Source organism: Brachyistius frenatus, unplaced genomic scaffold, assembly GCF_029030835.1.
Source record: "Brachyistius frenatus isolate BFR_SWC_R1_liver_20210118 unplaced genomic scaffold, ASM2903083v1 Contig_4, whole genome shotgun sequence".
Taxonomy (NCBI): domain Eukaryota; kingdom Metazoa; phylum Chordata; class Actinopteri; family Embiotocidae; genus Brachyistius; species Brachyistius frenatus.
Genome location: NW_027210603.1, coordinates 1,885,001 through 1,901,605, shown reverse-complemented (window position 1 = coordinate 1,901,605; position 16,605 = coordinate 1,885,001). Strand labels below are relative to the sequence as shown.

General features: G+C 41.4%; 1 protein-coding gene across 2 annotated transcripts in view; it reads right to left on the bottom strand.

The window, feature by feature from the left end:
• Positions 1–1,964: 1,964 nt before the first annotated feature.
• gdf11 (growth differentiation factor 11) overlaps positions 1,965–16,605 on the bottom strand; it is a 24,132-nt gene continuing 9,491 nt past the window's right edge. The window contains exons 2-3 of one of the 2 annotated variants that reach the window (XM_069709489.1): positions 9,504–9,877; positions 1,965–5,488 (exon numbers count right to left, since the gene is read on the bottom strand). In XM_069709489.1, the coding sequence (XP_069565590.1) occupies positions 5,108–5,488; positions 9,504–9,877 (755 nt within the window). In that variant the 3' untranslated portion in view covers positions 1,965–5,107. The remainder of the gene's footprint in view (positions 5,489–9,503; positions 9,878–16,605) is intronic. The other variant, XM_069709498.1, reaches the window with a different exon arrangement.

Genomic DNA, 16,605 nt, shown 5'->3' with positions numbered 1-16,605 from the left:
CACAACGCATCACATTTTGAGCAAAGAACAGAGAGAGAAAGAACAAAAAAATAAATCACATTATCCTTTAAAATTACCAAATGTTTGGTCAGCTCTTCTTATTTAAACTTAGCATAGTTATAGCATGTTAGTGATGTTGAGAATTACACACAAACCCAGTTAAAAGGAGCACTATGTAGGATTTAGAGGCCTCTAGTGGTGAGGTTACAGATTGCACCTACCCTTGGCGTCGTTCCGCCCAACAAACATGTAAAGGCTATTTTCCCACCGGTTCCATCCGTTTCGTGTTTTCCGACTCGTCGCAGAAGTTCAAGTCAACGGTTGATATTTGCAGCGTCAGCAGAATCCCACAAACGGTTCGGTGCCGTGCTGACGACGGAGATCGCATCGATCTGTAGCAGACACGGCGGGCAGGAAGTCAGGAAGAGGAAAGAGCATGAAATCAATTTTCAAAATAAAACACACCCTTACTAAAAAATTCACATTCAAAAACACGTGACGACATGTGACTATGCATGTGATTTTACACGTGTAAAACACAAAATGTGAAAACTTGAAATATTTAGAGAACACGTGCTTGTAAATGTGAAACGTATTTTTCCCTCAACAAACGTGTTTTTGGAACAGAGTGTAACGTGTGAAACCCACAGAGATTCCCAAATCTGAAATCTATGGTATTACATGTGACACCCATGTAGTCCCACGTGAAACACATACATTTACTTACGTAAAAACAGGGATGTATGTGGAAAGCCTGTCAGGTGCTCCACCAGTGAACCCAAATGCAGACACACTACGGAGGCAGGAAGCAGTTGAGGGGATTTAACGGAAGAACATATTGACGGGATGAAGGTGAGTCCACAGAGGGAAGCTGGTAACGGGCGGAGCGGTGCGCAGGTGTACAGGTCCAAAGAAGTCTCCAGCTGATGTGAGTGAGCAGGTATCCAACAGTGAGGGCCAGGGACAGAGGCAGGTGAGGAAGACGAGGCAGGTGAGGAAGACGAGGCAGGGAGTCAGGACAGGGAAGAGATAGAGAATGAAGTTAGTCACGAAAAGGCCAAAACACGATCCGGCAGCGTGGCGATGGCAGATCTTAGTAGATGAAGAGGTCCTGATTATTGTGATGAGGTGCAGCTGGTGGCTCCGCCCCCCTCCCCCCCTCACTCTGGCACACCTGCAGACAATCACACAAACACAAAGAGAGAAGGAAGGGGGAGCTGCTCTGAGAGAGGTTACTGCAGGTCACATGATGTTTCAGGGGCAGATGCAACAAACCCAGAGGATTATATGTGAACCTATGAAATGACATGTCCCATATAAACCCAAATATTTATATATTAAATACTATGTTAAACCCATATGCACTGCCATGGGAAATCCATGGGATTACATGTGAAAACCATGAAACAAACAACAAAACAAGGAACATATGCGATATAGATTAAAAAAAAAAAAAAAAAAACTTTTAAGCAGGCAATGCCAATGTATTAACAAAACTGTCCATAAAAATAATCAGGAGGATGGATGTTCTTTTTAATGACTAAAACACAGAAAGCTGTATTAACTTTATGTGCAGGCTACTTCACAAAGTAGCAAATAACAACAACAAACACAAAACGGACAACGAAGAAATCATTTAACAACAATGACCCACAAGAAGTTCAAAAATCAAGAGAAAAATGACCAAATCAGGAAGAAAAAAAAAACCACGTGGCGTCTGAAATGCTCTCGGTGGAGAATGAAAGCTGTGCACACATGACAAGACAGATCTGTGCACGCAAGAAAATATGAGCTGGCAAAGACAATTGCAAAAGGCCCTCTCTCAAACCAGTGTTTTGGTTTGTCCATTCTGGGCTTCCGTAGCATGGCGGCAACTTTTTAGCAAACTTCAAATAAAATGCAGCAAAGACATCAGCGAAGTTACACGTCTGCACAGAACGGGGAAAAAAAACCAGCAAATCCCATAAGCTAAATAAATGATTTATTGTACAAAAGAAAAATGACAGTAAATAAACAACAAAAGGCAAAAATAATTGAACAGTTATTCATATGCACAACCATTAAACTACAAATTTGGGGTGTTTTTTTTTTAACTACACAAAGAACGGAGGAATGAAGGGGGAAAGTGAGAAAAACGTTAGAAGCGGTGAACCTGTCCAAAACATCATAAAATGTCAACATTTGGGTTTTTTTTTTTTTTTACATAGAGATTTCTTACTCTCATATATTTATATGAAAAAACTCTCACACATACAAACACTAAAATTCAAAATGCAACTTCTCAACAGTTTTAACCAAAGTTAAGCCACAGATGAGGGCACAGCTAATTATCTTCTCTTGACCACACATTACCAGAGCCATCAGTCACTCTGTCGATAACTCCATCTGAACCTGAGAGCAAAGGGACCCTGTGGTTTTCTTCTACTATTTTTGTTTTGGAGATGTTGGGGGTGGAGGGGTGGGGTGGGGTTGGGGGGGTAAGGGTACTCGTAAATTGAATGTGCGAACGTTCAATTTACGAGTTGAGTGCTTGCACAGTTTAATTGATGACAATTGGGGTTTTTTGTCGTTTTTTTTTTTTTTTAAAAGCAAGGTTTTTTTTAGAAGGCTAAAGTGAGGTAGACAGACCTTGAAATGCATTATAATTATTATTAATAAATAGACAATTGACCAGTTGAATTATTTCCAACCACTGCCCCCTAAACCAGCTTTTTATTTTTTTTAATTTTTTTTTTAATTTTATTTTTTATCCCTTTGAAATGTTCTAGCATATTCCTGCGTTCACAACAGTTACAGCACACAACATGTCATCCTCTACTTTGGCTAACAGTCCCTGGATACTCCTCCCATTCTCACATGGGCGCTTTCACTTAAAATACACACAGAGGCAAAAAAAACACGTCTATGCAAGACAGTCGACACATTGCTTTAAGTCAAAAGGATGTAGTCTCTCTAACGTGGTAACAGATTACAGTTGATGGGCGGGCCACTTCCAGTTAAAGCATTCTACGTTCATCCATCCGGACACATATTACACACATGACTCATCACCCCGAGTGGGCGTGGAGGCCTTTCAGGCCGCTGGTCCAGGTTCCAGATTGGATCGAAGCGTGTGAGTGTATGGACAGGCCCCCGCTTCAGACAAAGTCAAGGAAAGTGTGATGGTATCAAAAAGAAGTGATAACCTCTTTCTAGTTTTACGGTTTATCACCAGAAGCTTGAATAGTTTTTTTTTGTTTTGTTCTTTTTTTTGTTCTTTTTTTTGTTCTTTTTTTTAATGCTATACTGTACAAGCTCTCTTGTGCTTGGTAAAACACAAACAACACTTCACCTCCTCACGCCATGAACGTCCCATAGTGCAAAATTTATTGTTGGTAAGGTAGAGTGCCCCAAAAAAAGGTTTTTGTACCCTTTTTTTTTCTTCTTTTTTTAATATATACATATATCATTTATATATAATGTCAGAAGGCTCTTCCTTTATCCAACAGCATAGTGCTTTCGTTTACAACAAAAGGATATCTTTGCTTTGACATCCAAGAGACAAAGACAAGCTTCAAGCGTGCTAATCTACTCTGTGTTCGAGCACTAACAATATTTTCTCCATCATGATGGTGATGACACAGTTGAGGTGGATGGGGCATTTCAAAATGCAATCAAACATAAACTAAAGTCCGTGGTTGAGTTACATTCTCTTGGTGATTTTCCTTTTTTTTTTTTTGTCGTTTTTTTGCACGCTATGTGGTTGAATGATAAAAGCTATTATTTCTTAGTAGAGCACTGCAGTTTAACGACATTGCAGTTTTATCTTTTTCCTTTCAGAAACTATCACAGAGAAAAAGCGACTGACTGACCGGACTTCACAGGACAAACGCAGCTTCATACCTTCGTACTTGAATTTTGTCTTTACACAAACTGCTCGTGATGAAACAGTTGTTACGACATGTTCGGTCCCTCTTCAAGCTACAGAACAGTGCATTTACTTCTCTTTTACTACAAAAGCTGAATTGTGGGGAAAGTGAATTTTCCTGTGTTGAATAGAAAGAGAAAAAAAAAACCTGTCAGGTTCTTGTTATCCTGCAGGACTTGCCCTTCCTCCTCCTCCTCCTCCTTCTCCTCCTCCTCGCCCAAACGGTACCAAATGACTCGAGAGTGCATCTACATTTCAGTTTTGTTTTAGACTTTAGTGCGCAAGGCAAACTAAAACTGTAACTTCTACTTCTGCAGAGAGGCCGAGGCAGCGGCACTGACTTTCTCTGCTCTGAAAGATGGCGTTTAAACTAGTGGAATCTGTTCTCTTTCTTTTTGCTTTTTTTTTTTACAGGACTACAAATAAAAGATCAAAGTAACTGTGAAGAGGTTTCGTAGATACTCGAGAATGTCACACCGGGGTGTTATACATTAATAGAGGGTTTAGGTTTGGTTTTGGATATCCGTAACACTTTACATCTCTAAACATCTGTAAACAAGATTTTGGATTTATCCTAACGGTATCTCCAGAAGTTGAACCTCCTCAAAATTAAGTATGTATTTTCTGTGATGAGTTTTTGTTAAAGTGATGAGATTGCAAAAATAAGTCTGATCGTGCCCCCTTGCAAACGTTTTTTTGTGGATCAAATCTCGCCTGTAAGCAAGTGTATCTGTGAAAATTCAGCATCTTCGAAACTCAAATTTGCTTTAAAACATTGTAAATGCTTACGTCTCCTGTCATCTCAATCCACTAACCTGGACATTTTCACAAAGATGCCATTGAAAAAAAATCTTTAAAAAACCCACAAAACTAACACGTACTCTATAACATAGTTTTGTCTCATTTACCGTTTTCTGAAGCTGCTCCACAAGTACAACCTCTTTAAATCATTCATAATGTACTGTATTTCCATCACTCAGTTCTTTTTTTTTATATTCATATTTGATTCATAACTTCTTTTTTTTGTACAGTTAGAATCAATTTAATTACTGGAAAAATGGAAACCCAGCGGGAGGCTTTTTGTGGCTGAGCAGAAGTGAAATCTGGTGCCGAGGAGTGGGTGCCTGGGGAGAGCTCCGTAAGGGTTTTGGGTGGTTTGATGTGGGCCGTACACAAGTGTGTGTGTCTCCTCCTGCAGCCTTAAGAGCAGCCACATCGATCCACCACCATCCCCGGGATCTTGCCGTGAATGATCTGCTGCTTGTCATTGAAGTAGAGCATGTTAATGGGGGACATCTTGGTCGGGGTGCAGCAGGGCCCTGCGGAGCCGCGGGGGTTGGCGTGCTGCACCAGGTGGGTGTGCGGGTACTTCTGCATGAACATGTACTCGCACTGGCCGGAGCAGTAGTTGGCTTTGTAGCGTTTGGGGGCGATGATCCAGTCCCAGCCGAACGCCTCGAAGTCCACCGTCAGAGGGTAGCGGCAGCAGCGGGACTCGGTGGAGTGCTCGTCGCAGTCCAGGCCCAAGTTTCTCCGGGAACGTTTGGTGGTCTCCAGAACTTTCACTTCCAGGAACGGCTGCTGGAATCAGGGGGAGGAGGAGCAGGACGGACAGAAAGAGGTGGTTATAAGAGAACGACGGCAGAGACGTGGCTGACATATCCGGACTGGAGAAATACAATTAACGGTGGTCTCGTGTTTTAGATCATTCTTTAAAATGTCCCTTCATGTCCTTACAAGGCATCGACATTTTATGTCCTTTGGCATTTTTTGTCAGTTTTTGTTTTTTGGTGGGAAACTAGGAGTGCAGCTGAGATCTGGGAGGTGGGCACGTTGAATACGCTCACTTCCGGCCCCGAACGAGCAAGATGGCGACGGCCGTGAAGTCAAACTCAAAAACCAATGGGTGACCTCACTGCTGGTTACCACTTGAGCTAGAGGCAGGAAGCAGTTTAGCTTAGCATAAGGACGACAAACTGGGAGCTTGACTCACTCCAAAGTTGAAAAATTTCACCTCAAAGTCTCTTTAATTACCAGCCTGAGTCTTTCTGTTTCACCTACACAAGAACAGAAATGTAAAAATGACAACGTCATGGTTTTACTGCGGTATATTTTCATGTCCACATGGCCTTACGTGCAGCATCTTTGCTGGTTGCCTGGCAACTTCAGAACAACAACAACAATACGCTGGAAAACCACCTGGCCGTTACTCACCAAAGGAAAAGTTACAGCACGCGTTTCTGTTCAACTTTTCTCCGTTTGTGAAAATATTAAACAATCAAGATGAAGCGTGTTAACCAGTAAGAGCGCGGCCAGATGTTCGTCCCTGTTTCCAGCTGTTGTGCTAAGCTAAGCTAAACATTGCTCAGCTCCAGCTTCATATTCTGAATTATTAATCTGTGTGTTCTCATGAAAAGAAGAAGCATATTTCCCCCAAAACACGGAGCTATTTCTCTGTTGTTTTACACGGTAGGTCAATAAAGTGCGTGTTTCTTTAGAGTTCCCCATAAACAACAATGAAACAGCGTTGACTGAAGGTTCCACTTTAGGTCAACAAGTAATAAATATTATCTTTGTCAGACTGATGGAGACAAAGAGCTTCACAAACATTTTAGTTACGCTGAGTAGAACAGAACGTGTGTTTATCTTTCAGTAAAGACACAAAATTAACCAACCGCTGAAAAGTTTAGTAATTTCTGCCAACAGGCTTATTTCAGAAGAGTAACGTTCAACAAGAACTAAATAAAATAGGAAGAATCTCAAAAAATGTGGCATGTTCAGATTTTTCTCTCAAAATGAGAGCAATTCATAAATAAATGAATGATTTCTGCATAATAATGATCAACGTAAACGGTTAAAGAAGCAGCACAAACAGGCCGTAGAAGGTATAACAAGAATAGAATCAGATTAATATGCATGATAATGATGAATGATTGCAAATGCTGGCTCGAGGTCACTGTAAGACTGAGACACTTAAACAGAGTCAACTTTAATGTTAGCCACGCGCTTCCTGCTCAGCCAAGTCATCAATATCTGAAGTTACATTAAGTTACATAACTACCTCATCTTGTTTCTGACATACAAAAAATAAGAAGAAAGAAGAAGAAAAGATTTATTTAATTTGTTTCCCCCTGTAGTTTACACGAGAATCATCTTCGGACACGAGTCCACTGTAAAATCTTCCAAACTCTTTTTTTCCTACTATAATCTGAGGTATTTGAACATCTCAGCTGTAACACCATTTGATGTTGACTGAAAGAGGAGGTTACTTCCTGATTTAGATGAACATTAAATAATAAGCCTCACTCCTGAGTGACAAAGAAAAAACAATTGACTAATTACATTACCCAAAGTATTTGAATGAGAGGTGACACGATGACTCGCGGGGCGGCGACAGGAACGAGCCGTTTCTAACGCCGACTCTGTTCACTCGGTTTGATCCGTGACCCGCGGGGTCATCCGCAGGCTCCCATAACCTTGACCTTTGGGCAAAGCAGGCGGATCAAATATTTTACTTTGTCGTGTTTGTTTTACAAAGCCTCTTTCTCCCCACAGTGATTCCAGCTGGGCTCGAGCACAGTTTTTGTGACGCATTCAAAGGAGGAAATAGGCTGAAAGGCTGTCGGGGTGAGACCATGTCAGCTTGGCCTTTAGGGCTTTTGTTGGAGAAAAAAAAAAAAGAGCCGGCGGATCAGGGAGAAGCGGAGTTTGACTCTTTCTTGCTGGTTGTGTTTTGTTTTATTTTTTTTACACTTCGCCTGTGTTTTTGATCTGTTCCCTTTTTTCTGTTGAAGAATAATATTGCACACTGCTGTGTGCTCCGAGGGCAGCGATTTATTGGCCGAGACACCAGAGCTGACCTCTGATATGTGTTGTGAAGATCTGACCCAAATAACCACTTGGTAAATATTTGGTGTTGCTTAACTGGGATAAGTGGCCTACATAATTCAACATAGATGTCGCATGTAACTGTCAGTCGCAGTGACTCTGGGCTTTCTAACCAGATTAATGGTTCACGGCTGGTTTTTGCTGTGAGACTGCAGTTTGAACTCATCTGTGCAGCCAAAATCAATTATCATTAAAAACAGAATCTGATCAAATACGCAGCTCCAGTGATGTATGTTGTGTACATTTAAAAATACTGTTTAATAAAAACAGCCAAACTATCAGGGGAAATGTGTTTTACAATGTGTGTCACTGAAATGTGTCCTCAAGAAAAGAAAACAGATGTTTTCACCCTGTCAGCCACTTTTAATGAAATAATGATGTTGTCAATGTTTCTATCATCGAGTAAAAAAAAAAAGAAGAAGAAGAAAATGTACAAAAAAGGTGTGTTTTTAAAGTGATAGATGTTGTTAGTTGCACCACATTTGAAGATGCAGTGACGATGATGATGATGATGAAGGCTGATCCAAACCAACTAAGCAGCTGTGTTTTCTCTGGAACTAAATATAGAGTGGTCAGACGAACATGTTTAAAAGCGGTATTGTGGTTACAGTATTTCAAGATAAAACTTCACCACAAGCCTGGTTCATAATTAAAATTTTTAGTTGACTAATTATTTTCAAATCTGTCATTTGGTCACATAGATATGATTTAAAAACAGTTTAAAGAATATCTCCCCTTTCCGTGTCTCCTACATGCAAACTTCAAAAATATCTTCAAAACAAACTAAATGTCCAGCTGATGCTTTCAGTGCTCGGTAGTGATGGAGGTGACAGAAGCCGTCACTGCTGTATTAGGACCGCAGGGTGAAGCTGTGGAGGCGGTTTAGGAAGTTACATCACAGAAGAAAATGCAGTTTAAAACTGTTAGCTATTTAAAGAAGTACGGCTGTTGTTGGCCGTGGTTGACAGTAAATAACCTCTCGCTGCTACTGTCAACACTACATTGCAATATGTTCTACTTTTTAATATTCATAATGCAGATTGATTTTTACATGAGTTCTTTTTTTGTTCATTTTTTATCACAGAACATTTTGAACGTGTTTTCCATTTCTCTCTGCAGCCAGTGATTTGTATTCATTTCATTCCAATATGAGAAATAACTTTGCTCTCCAACATCTAACCCTACTTGACATGAGAAAGTCTGAAGTCTCTGCAGGACTTTGACATGTTGATGGAGGTGATAATGGCTCATCAGAAGGTAGAAACACTATTTAGAGACTCAAAATACACCAGCATGATAACGAAATAGTTTAAAACAAATATATTGCACTGAGGATAGAAGAAAAGTTTTGTGAGGGAACAGTAAATCTAAAAACTGTTATACATAAGTATAAAAGGCTGTATTGCATCCTCATAATACTTATTAATAAACATATTAATTAATATTTAACTTCTCAGTTGATCATTTTTAAGTATTTTTTTTTAGAGATTAGCAGCAAAAATGTGTCGAGAAGGAGTCACTGCCCTCATTAATCCTCATGAACATTTAGTCCAGATTTCTCTTCAGTTTTTCTTTCTAATGAGATTTTGACTGCCATTCTTTGACTGAAATTTGACATGGCATTTGCCTAAATGTGAGCTGTGATGGAAGTGATCCCCCTCCTCCCCCCTCCCCCTCTTGCCCCAGGGACAGGTCTGAGGGTCCTTACCAGCCCCTCCTCCCCGGGTCGCAGCGAGGTAACTGCCAGGTCATTGCCGCTCTCATCGAAGGCGTTGATGTCGATCCCCCAGTTGGTGTGCGGCTGTTTGAACCAGTTCTGCAACACGTGCTTAAAGTCAATGCTTTGCCAGTGGCCGACCCGGGAGTTGAGCTCTATCTTCAGGGAGCGGATGCGGATGTGGCGGCTGCCCTGCTCCGTGACGGGCTTCAGCCGCAGGATCTGCAGATAGACGGTGGAGGTCTGCTGCAGCGGCCGCAGGTACACCCACAGCTGGGCTTTCAGCACCTTGGTGAACATCAGCTTGGGGCTGAACTTGAAGAAGCAGCAGCTGGGCTTCCCGTTCACCTGCACCAGGGGCTCCGCTGCGGGACAGAGGACAGTCACATGTGAACGTACGGTCCACACACACACACATCACTGTTTCACTTGAGTCACTTCTAATCGCAGTATTTGTTTTGTTTCAATGTGAATGCAAAATCCAATTCCAAGTTAATTATCCGTATTTCTATTTTGCCTTCACCTCTGCTGATGAAGATTAACGCTACATTTTTGTTGTGATTTATTTCCTGTATGTGTTACATCATGATGGCAGTCTCTCCCTGCAGCGAATCGTCATTATTCACTCCAAGACAACAAACAACAACAACAAAACATTACTGCTGCCGCTTCGAGAAAAAAATCCTGCATCCTGCAAAAGGAAGAAAACACAAATTTGTAGTTTTTACTTTGTCAGTAACTGAACGAGATCCATCCGATGGAGCCGAGTGAGGACTTATGAAGATAAAAGTGAATTTACTCCAATAAGTGCCGCACAGAATCAGCAACATCTGTCAAGCGTTCATTTAAAATGATGCTGCAGCTTTCTTAAATTCACAAAGCAAACAGAAAGGTTTTATTACTGAAGTGGAAGTGCAGTTCATATAATACTTACGAGTGCTATATTTTGCTGGAGCGGTTGACACGGTCGAACACAGTTGATGAAACATGTTCAGCATTTAGATCGTGAAGCCAAACACGATGCACGTCACAAAGAAGTGACGAGTGAAGGACTGACGGAGGGTTGTGCACAGTTTGTAGCTCAGTGGTCTACCGCTGTTTTAAATTAATTTTAATTTAAATTTACAAAACTTGACACACACTTTGGTTTGTGTAATTTCCAGAAGGTCAGTGTTTGATATGGTAAAACAGAAACGCCATGTTCGTGGTGAGCTGACAGCCGTCCTCTGTCTGTCTGCATGAAGCCTGTCATTTATCATACGTGCACATACGTCCTGTTGTTTGCTCTATTCAGTTAGGTTACATGTGTGATTACATTAAGGTTGGAAAACAGACACATTTGCATATTAAAACAAGACTCAGTAATGGTGGCCAGTGGCCAGATGGTAACCTTAGATTCCCCTGGGTCATCATAATGAAATGGTCGTTCCCGACGTTACAACTAATAAAATGAAAACATCTCAAGTTTTTTTTTTTTTTTTTTAAGTGTCTCCCCCTCTTGTTGGAAATATACCTGGGGTATGGATTAAGGGTGACGTCAGGCGTCTCCTAAAATAGGCAGATTTATTCCTGTGAAGATCTCGGGCTCTGGTGTTTCTGTGATTTGCACCACATGTCAAACTTGCACACGCTTCATTTACATAGACCTCCATCTGATATAATGACGTCTATCCATTGCATTCATACATTCATTTCCATGTAAAGCGTTCATTTATTAAGGGAAATTTATTCTGTATCTATCTGGCATAATAATGTGCCAACAGAGTACAATAGAATATTTAATCTGCCTGTTTTCTCGGCGCAAATTTGACTTATTACAGCTCCAGATTTAGGCAAAGAAAAACTGACATTTTCTGTCATTTGTCTTAAAGAGGAGTTGTTGTTTCTCCTCCATTAAAAAAAGAAGAAAAAAAAAAACCTGTATGGACCTGTCAATCATTGCTAAATCTGAGGTTGCTCAGGCAAACTGCAAATGCTTCCTGGGTCAAAAGGTTATTTGGCACCTCAGCCTAGTTAAGAAATGGGATCAGGGGTCAAAACCGTCAGCCTCTTTACATCTCAGGGGTGCTGGGGAGGGGCGGCCCTAACAGCCAGATTGAGTTTGAAGGTCAAGGTCGACCCTATGGCAATGGTAATATATCTTTCTTCACATCACGGCTTTTCACCGGAGAATCATTTGAAATCTTGGATAGACACAACAGCGCTGAAATCAGCCACAGTTTGTTTTTGTTTTTGTTTTTGTTTGGATCAGGGTGGAGATTCTCTAGCCAATCGTGCTTTGTTTATCAAACTTGAACTGACCAGAAGGGAACACTGCACCGGGACGCTTTTCTTTTACACTAAACAAGTGTTGTAATTGAATTATGGGCATGCATTGAGCGATATGAATTCACCGAGGTACAGATGAACTATCCATTAGAAAGAGTCCAGGGCGAACATTGAATAAGGGCCAAGCCAGGGACAGACATGGTCCTTCAGCCTGTATTTCCAAAGACAGTCATTAGTGAGTGTAAATTATACAGTGTCTCACGCTGGACAAACAATATGTCAATGTTCCTTTTGGTGGGTTGTTGGGGTCACAGCAATTAACGTGGGTGGTGTTGTGTTTGCTCATCAGCACAAAACTGGGAATGAATGATTGTGCAGTTTGCTTGGGGTTTACTTGCGATTGCTACTTGTTTTTAAATCGCTGCAGATGAGGACGGACACACACCAGCTCGTCCCTTCGCCAACAGCTTTCATTGTTTTTCGTCGAGTTCCCGGTTAAAAAAAAAAAGAAAGAAAAACAGAAACAATCCGGCAAAAACACGGCAGAGCTGAAAAAAGGTTGAGTTTCTCAAGCGGAGGCCTTTCTGGAGGAGGAGTAATCTGAGAAGCGGGGGCCTGTACGCCCCGATCCATTTAGGACCCCCAGTTATTAAACACACATGCACAACACATGAGCTGCGTCATGTCAAACAATGACTGCATTGATAGGTGAAATCAATTTGTGCCTTTATAGATCCTGTAAGTGCACAAGCTAGAGGCAGAGAAGGCCTGCAGTTTAATTACAGCCCACGTCTCGGCAGAATGTTTCCACTTGTGCAAAACGAGCGAGGCTAGCTTGTAAAGATCAGAAAACGCAACGGGACATTTAATCCTCCGACCTGAACTAACTTCTCTGCTGCTACCAGAACACACGACTGATGAAAAGCTCACACTTTAACTGCAGGACTGTTTTTACGGCTTAATTTCCGGGACAATTTGCTTGGTTGCAGCTCAGAGCTTCGACACTCTGGTTTCAATTGGGCAGCAAAGACATGAACTCCGATTTTGCGTTCAGCACCACCTACTGGAGCAAACACTGAAGATGAAGGTACAAACTAATTCCTTTACAGTAAGAACCCTCCTCGGGTTTCACTCCTACTAAAAGCCATGTGAAGTGCGCACGGAGGCTGCGGTTTTCCAAAGGAAACAGGTTTGTTTGCTTTTCCTCCTCATGTTTCCAGCCCGCTTCATTATTACAGCTGCTTATTTCCCTGTGGTATAATTGCAGCATATGCAGCGCATGGATTTTACTGCCAACACACAGCGGGCCTGCAGGTGAGCCTATCAAACATCTGGCGGACTCCCTGGGTACCTGTGTTCCATAGTTAGTCTCCTATAAGAGGGGAGGCATATAGCATATAAGAGGTTTATTCACCATTGTGCCATCTGTCCGTTTTAATACCATCGTAGCCCGTTTTAAATGCTTTTTAATAACTAAACGCAGTAATGAGACGAGGCCAGAGCTGGTTAGAGTGTTTAAAAACAGATGGATGGGGATGTGAGGGCGTAGTTAGGCACTGAAAACGTGGCATGAATACAATGAGTGTGCTTATAAAAGATAAATTTGTATTAAAATGTCTTCAAGAAATAAAGAAAAAGGAGAGATGAGGTTTCCTTTTTTTTTTTCTCGATGAAGACTGCTGGTTATCAAACTTCCTCACGCTGTGAACTTTAGCAATAAAGGGCAACGTTACTATATTTTACTACAATGGAAACCTCGCCTCTTCTTCCTCTCAACAGGATGAGATAACAAAAAAATTGATTAATCTTTTTTTTATCTCCTTATGTTAATTCTTTTGTCAAATAAAAAAAAAAAAAAAAAAAAAAGTCATAAATAAACTGACCGTATTCATCACAGATGTTTTTCAAATCGGCCGTCACGCTTGTGTCGACTTCACGTGTGAGAAAAAGAATAATTAAAGTTTACTTCTTTGTCCAAACTCTCTGCGTGTTGTGCAGAAGTGCGGCAACATACGCAGCTCAGATGGGGCGGGGAGAGAAATGGTCATCTATTGTTAATGTCCAAATGGATAATGCATAATGGTATAAACCTAGATAGGACTTTCATTTGCATATATATCTATATTTTCTTTTCTTAATGGGAAATGCAAATGTGCCATTTTGTGGTGAGTGTGTGTTTGAGAGCCTTCGTGTTGAATAAATGTGACTCTAGGGTATCCCCACGCACCTCGGCATATTAATCATCGTGACACGTTCACGACCCTTCTAATAAGACAGGGGCCACAGTGCACCCCCCCAAACATCCCATCCCACCCCACCCTCACTCCCTCTTTGTCTCTTGGCCAGTCCCAAGGGAGCGGAGGGGGTGGTGGGGGAAGCCGAGCTCGAGCTGAGGACGGAGGGGGTGTGAGCGTGTGTGTGTGTGTGAAGTTAGACCCCCTCATTCAGAAGCCCTCCCCTGGGACAACGGCAGGCACAAGACTCCTATTAGGACTGAGCACAGTAGCCCCCCAGGAGCAACAAAAGACACCTCCTAATGCTCCCTGTTCTAGCTCACTGAACACACACACACGGAAACATGCAGCCACACATAAACACACAACATGCACAAGCTCCAAACTGAGTGTCTTCAGGAAACACACTCCGAACTCATTGTTTGGCGTGTTCTACGTGTTGGCGTTTTAAGGGGGACGTCTGCTGGACAGCAGGACGGGGAGAGACGAGCGTGCAGTGAAGTGCAATAAGATAGACAGCTGGACAGCATGCAGCGTGTTGGGGTCCCACCGCTTGTGTTCGTGTGCACCCACACATCCATGCAAGACATTAACGCCACGGGACGATTTTCTGCTCCGTTTCAAAAAGTCAAAAATGCAAAAGTGTTTCCACACTTTACATCCGCGGACACCGAAACAGACGGTTTACATTCCTGTTTTGTTGTGGAGCTGCTGCTTCAGTCACGGTATAAAGTACAAAGGTGATTTTTATATGTTATTGAAAGGAAGCTCCACTGCAAGTTAAAAAATATACAATAAGAGTTAACAGTTATTATTTTTCAAGATTAATATACACAATACTTTATGCGTTTTAGCCACCACAGTTCAGATTTTACATTTTAAACTAAAGTGATGTGGCCAAAAGAAAAAGAAACAGAGCAGACTTTTGATAAGTGATCAGAAGTAGCAGCACAGATTTGAGCTCTAAAGTTGAGTTTCTTTTCATGTTTACATAAACTTCTCATCTCTTGGTTTTCCTCGCTAACTTTATTCACATTTATATTTTATCTTTACTTCCTGAGAGTTTCAGCCACGTCTCCCAAAATGCAAACTGTCCGTGTGTGTTTCAACTTGCACACTTTTCATCACAACTGCCCTGAAATTCTGTCAGTCGCTTCACAGGCATCGTACCAAACGTACTTGTAAAAAATAAGCTTTATGTCTTTGTCTTCTGAAATGTGTAGTGACTAAACAGTTCATTTACTCAAAAGTGTGTCTGTCACGAACCTTGAGATTTCAGAAACAGCCGAAGCACAAGACATCAGCTTCTCCGAGGATGGAACTCGGAGGTGACCGATATTAATGACAGAAACTCAAAACTCGTAGGTCATCCTCTGAGAAGCAGGCTCGCCATACGTCACAGAATACGCTGATAACATCAGTATTCCTTCAGTCATCATTATCAGGGTTATTTCATGTAATATACTTCTAAGCATCATCACCACCTACATGTGCACAAGCCATGTCCATATTATCACATGCTACAAGAGTGAACAACAACAGCCCACGCTGTACATTTAGGTGTTGTTAAACTCAACTTTGACCTTGAAGATCTTACTTCTTTACTTGTTTGAATAGCATAAAGCAAAACAGTTATACAGTCAATTATAAAACTGCATTCCACATGTCTGAATATCTGCTGTTTGTCCAGAGAATGGAGTTTAACACAGATCCATCACACCAAAATAGGAACTACAGGTCAAACTAACCGTCTAAAAAAACCAGCTCCATGGATTTACATCTGTGTCGGAAATCCTTAAAACGCTGCGACGATGCATTACATAACATCTGCAGAGTCTAACCTTCATCTGACATCCACATCTGCACCAAGACTCACTTATCAGATCAGGAGTGTAACGGCACTTTTTTTAAGAAACAACAATGACAACTTTCTACACAGCAAACACAAATTTACGCAACAACAATTTACATAATATTTAATGTCCGGGATGAAGCAGCGATTTAAACGTGTCGGATTTTAGAGGGGGCACATGACCACTACAGCCCCCAACCTCAAGTCTCTACGAAATGAATCCAAGGACACACATTTCTACTTTCTTTTCACCACCATATGAAAATAATATTAATATATAAAATGTGGTGATGGTGGGTGGGGGGGGGGGGCATATTTCTGTGGAAAACCAGCGGCTGTTTCTTTCAAGGATGATTTCTTATGTCATGTGAACATGTTTTTAGAATCAAGTTGTATTTGTTGATAATTCATACCAGACCACGATCGCTCTCCTCTCCACTCAAGCTTCTCATCCACGAACACATCCAGTAGTTTTATGTAGGGATGTAAAACTAACTCAGAGGTACCGCCACAGGTAATCAAAGATTTGCCATTAGCATCACTGTTTTTGGTAGTTTTGAAACTTTACCCCCAAAATAATGAATCGCAGTTGATAATTATGCAGATGACCCCTCCATTTTCCTCCAACGCCAAGTTACAACACTTCAAAAAAAAAATCTGTGATTCGAAGTGTCTAAATACAAACAATGTTTTCATCCATTAGTGGATAGCCACAAGCAGCAACATTTCCAGAGGATAC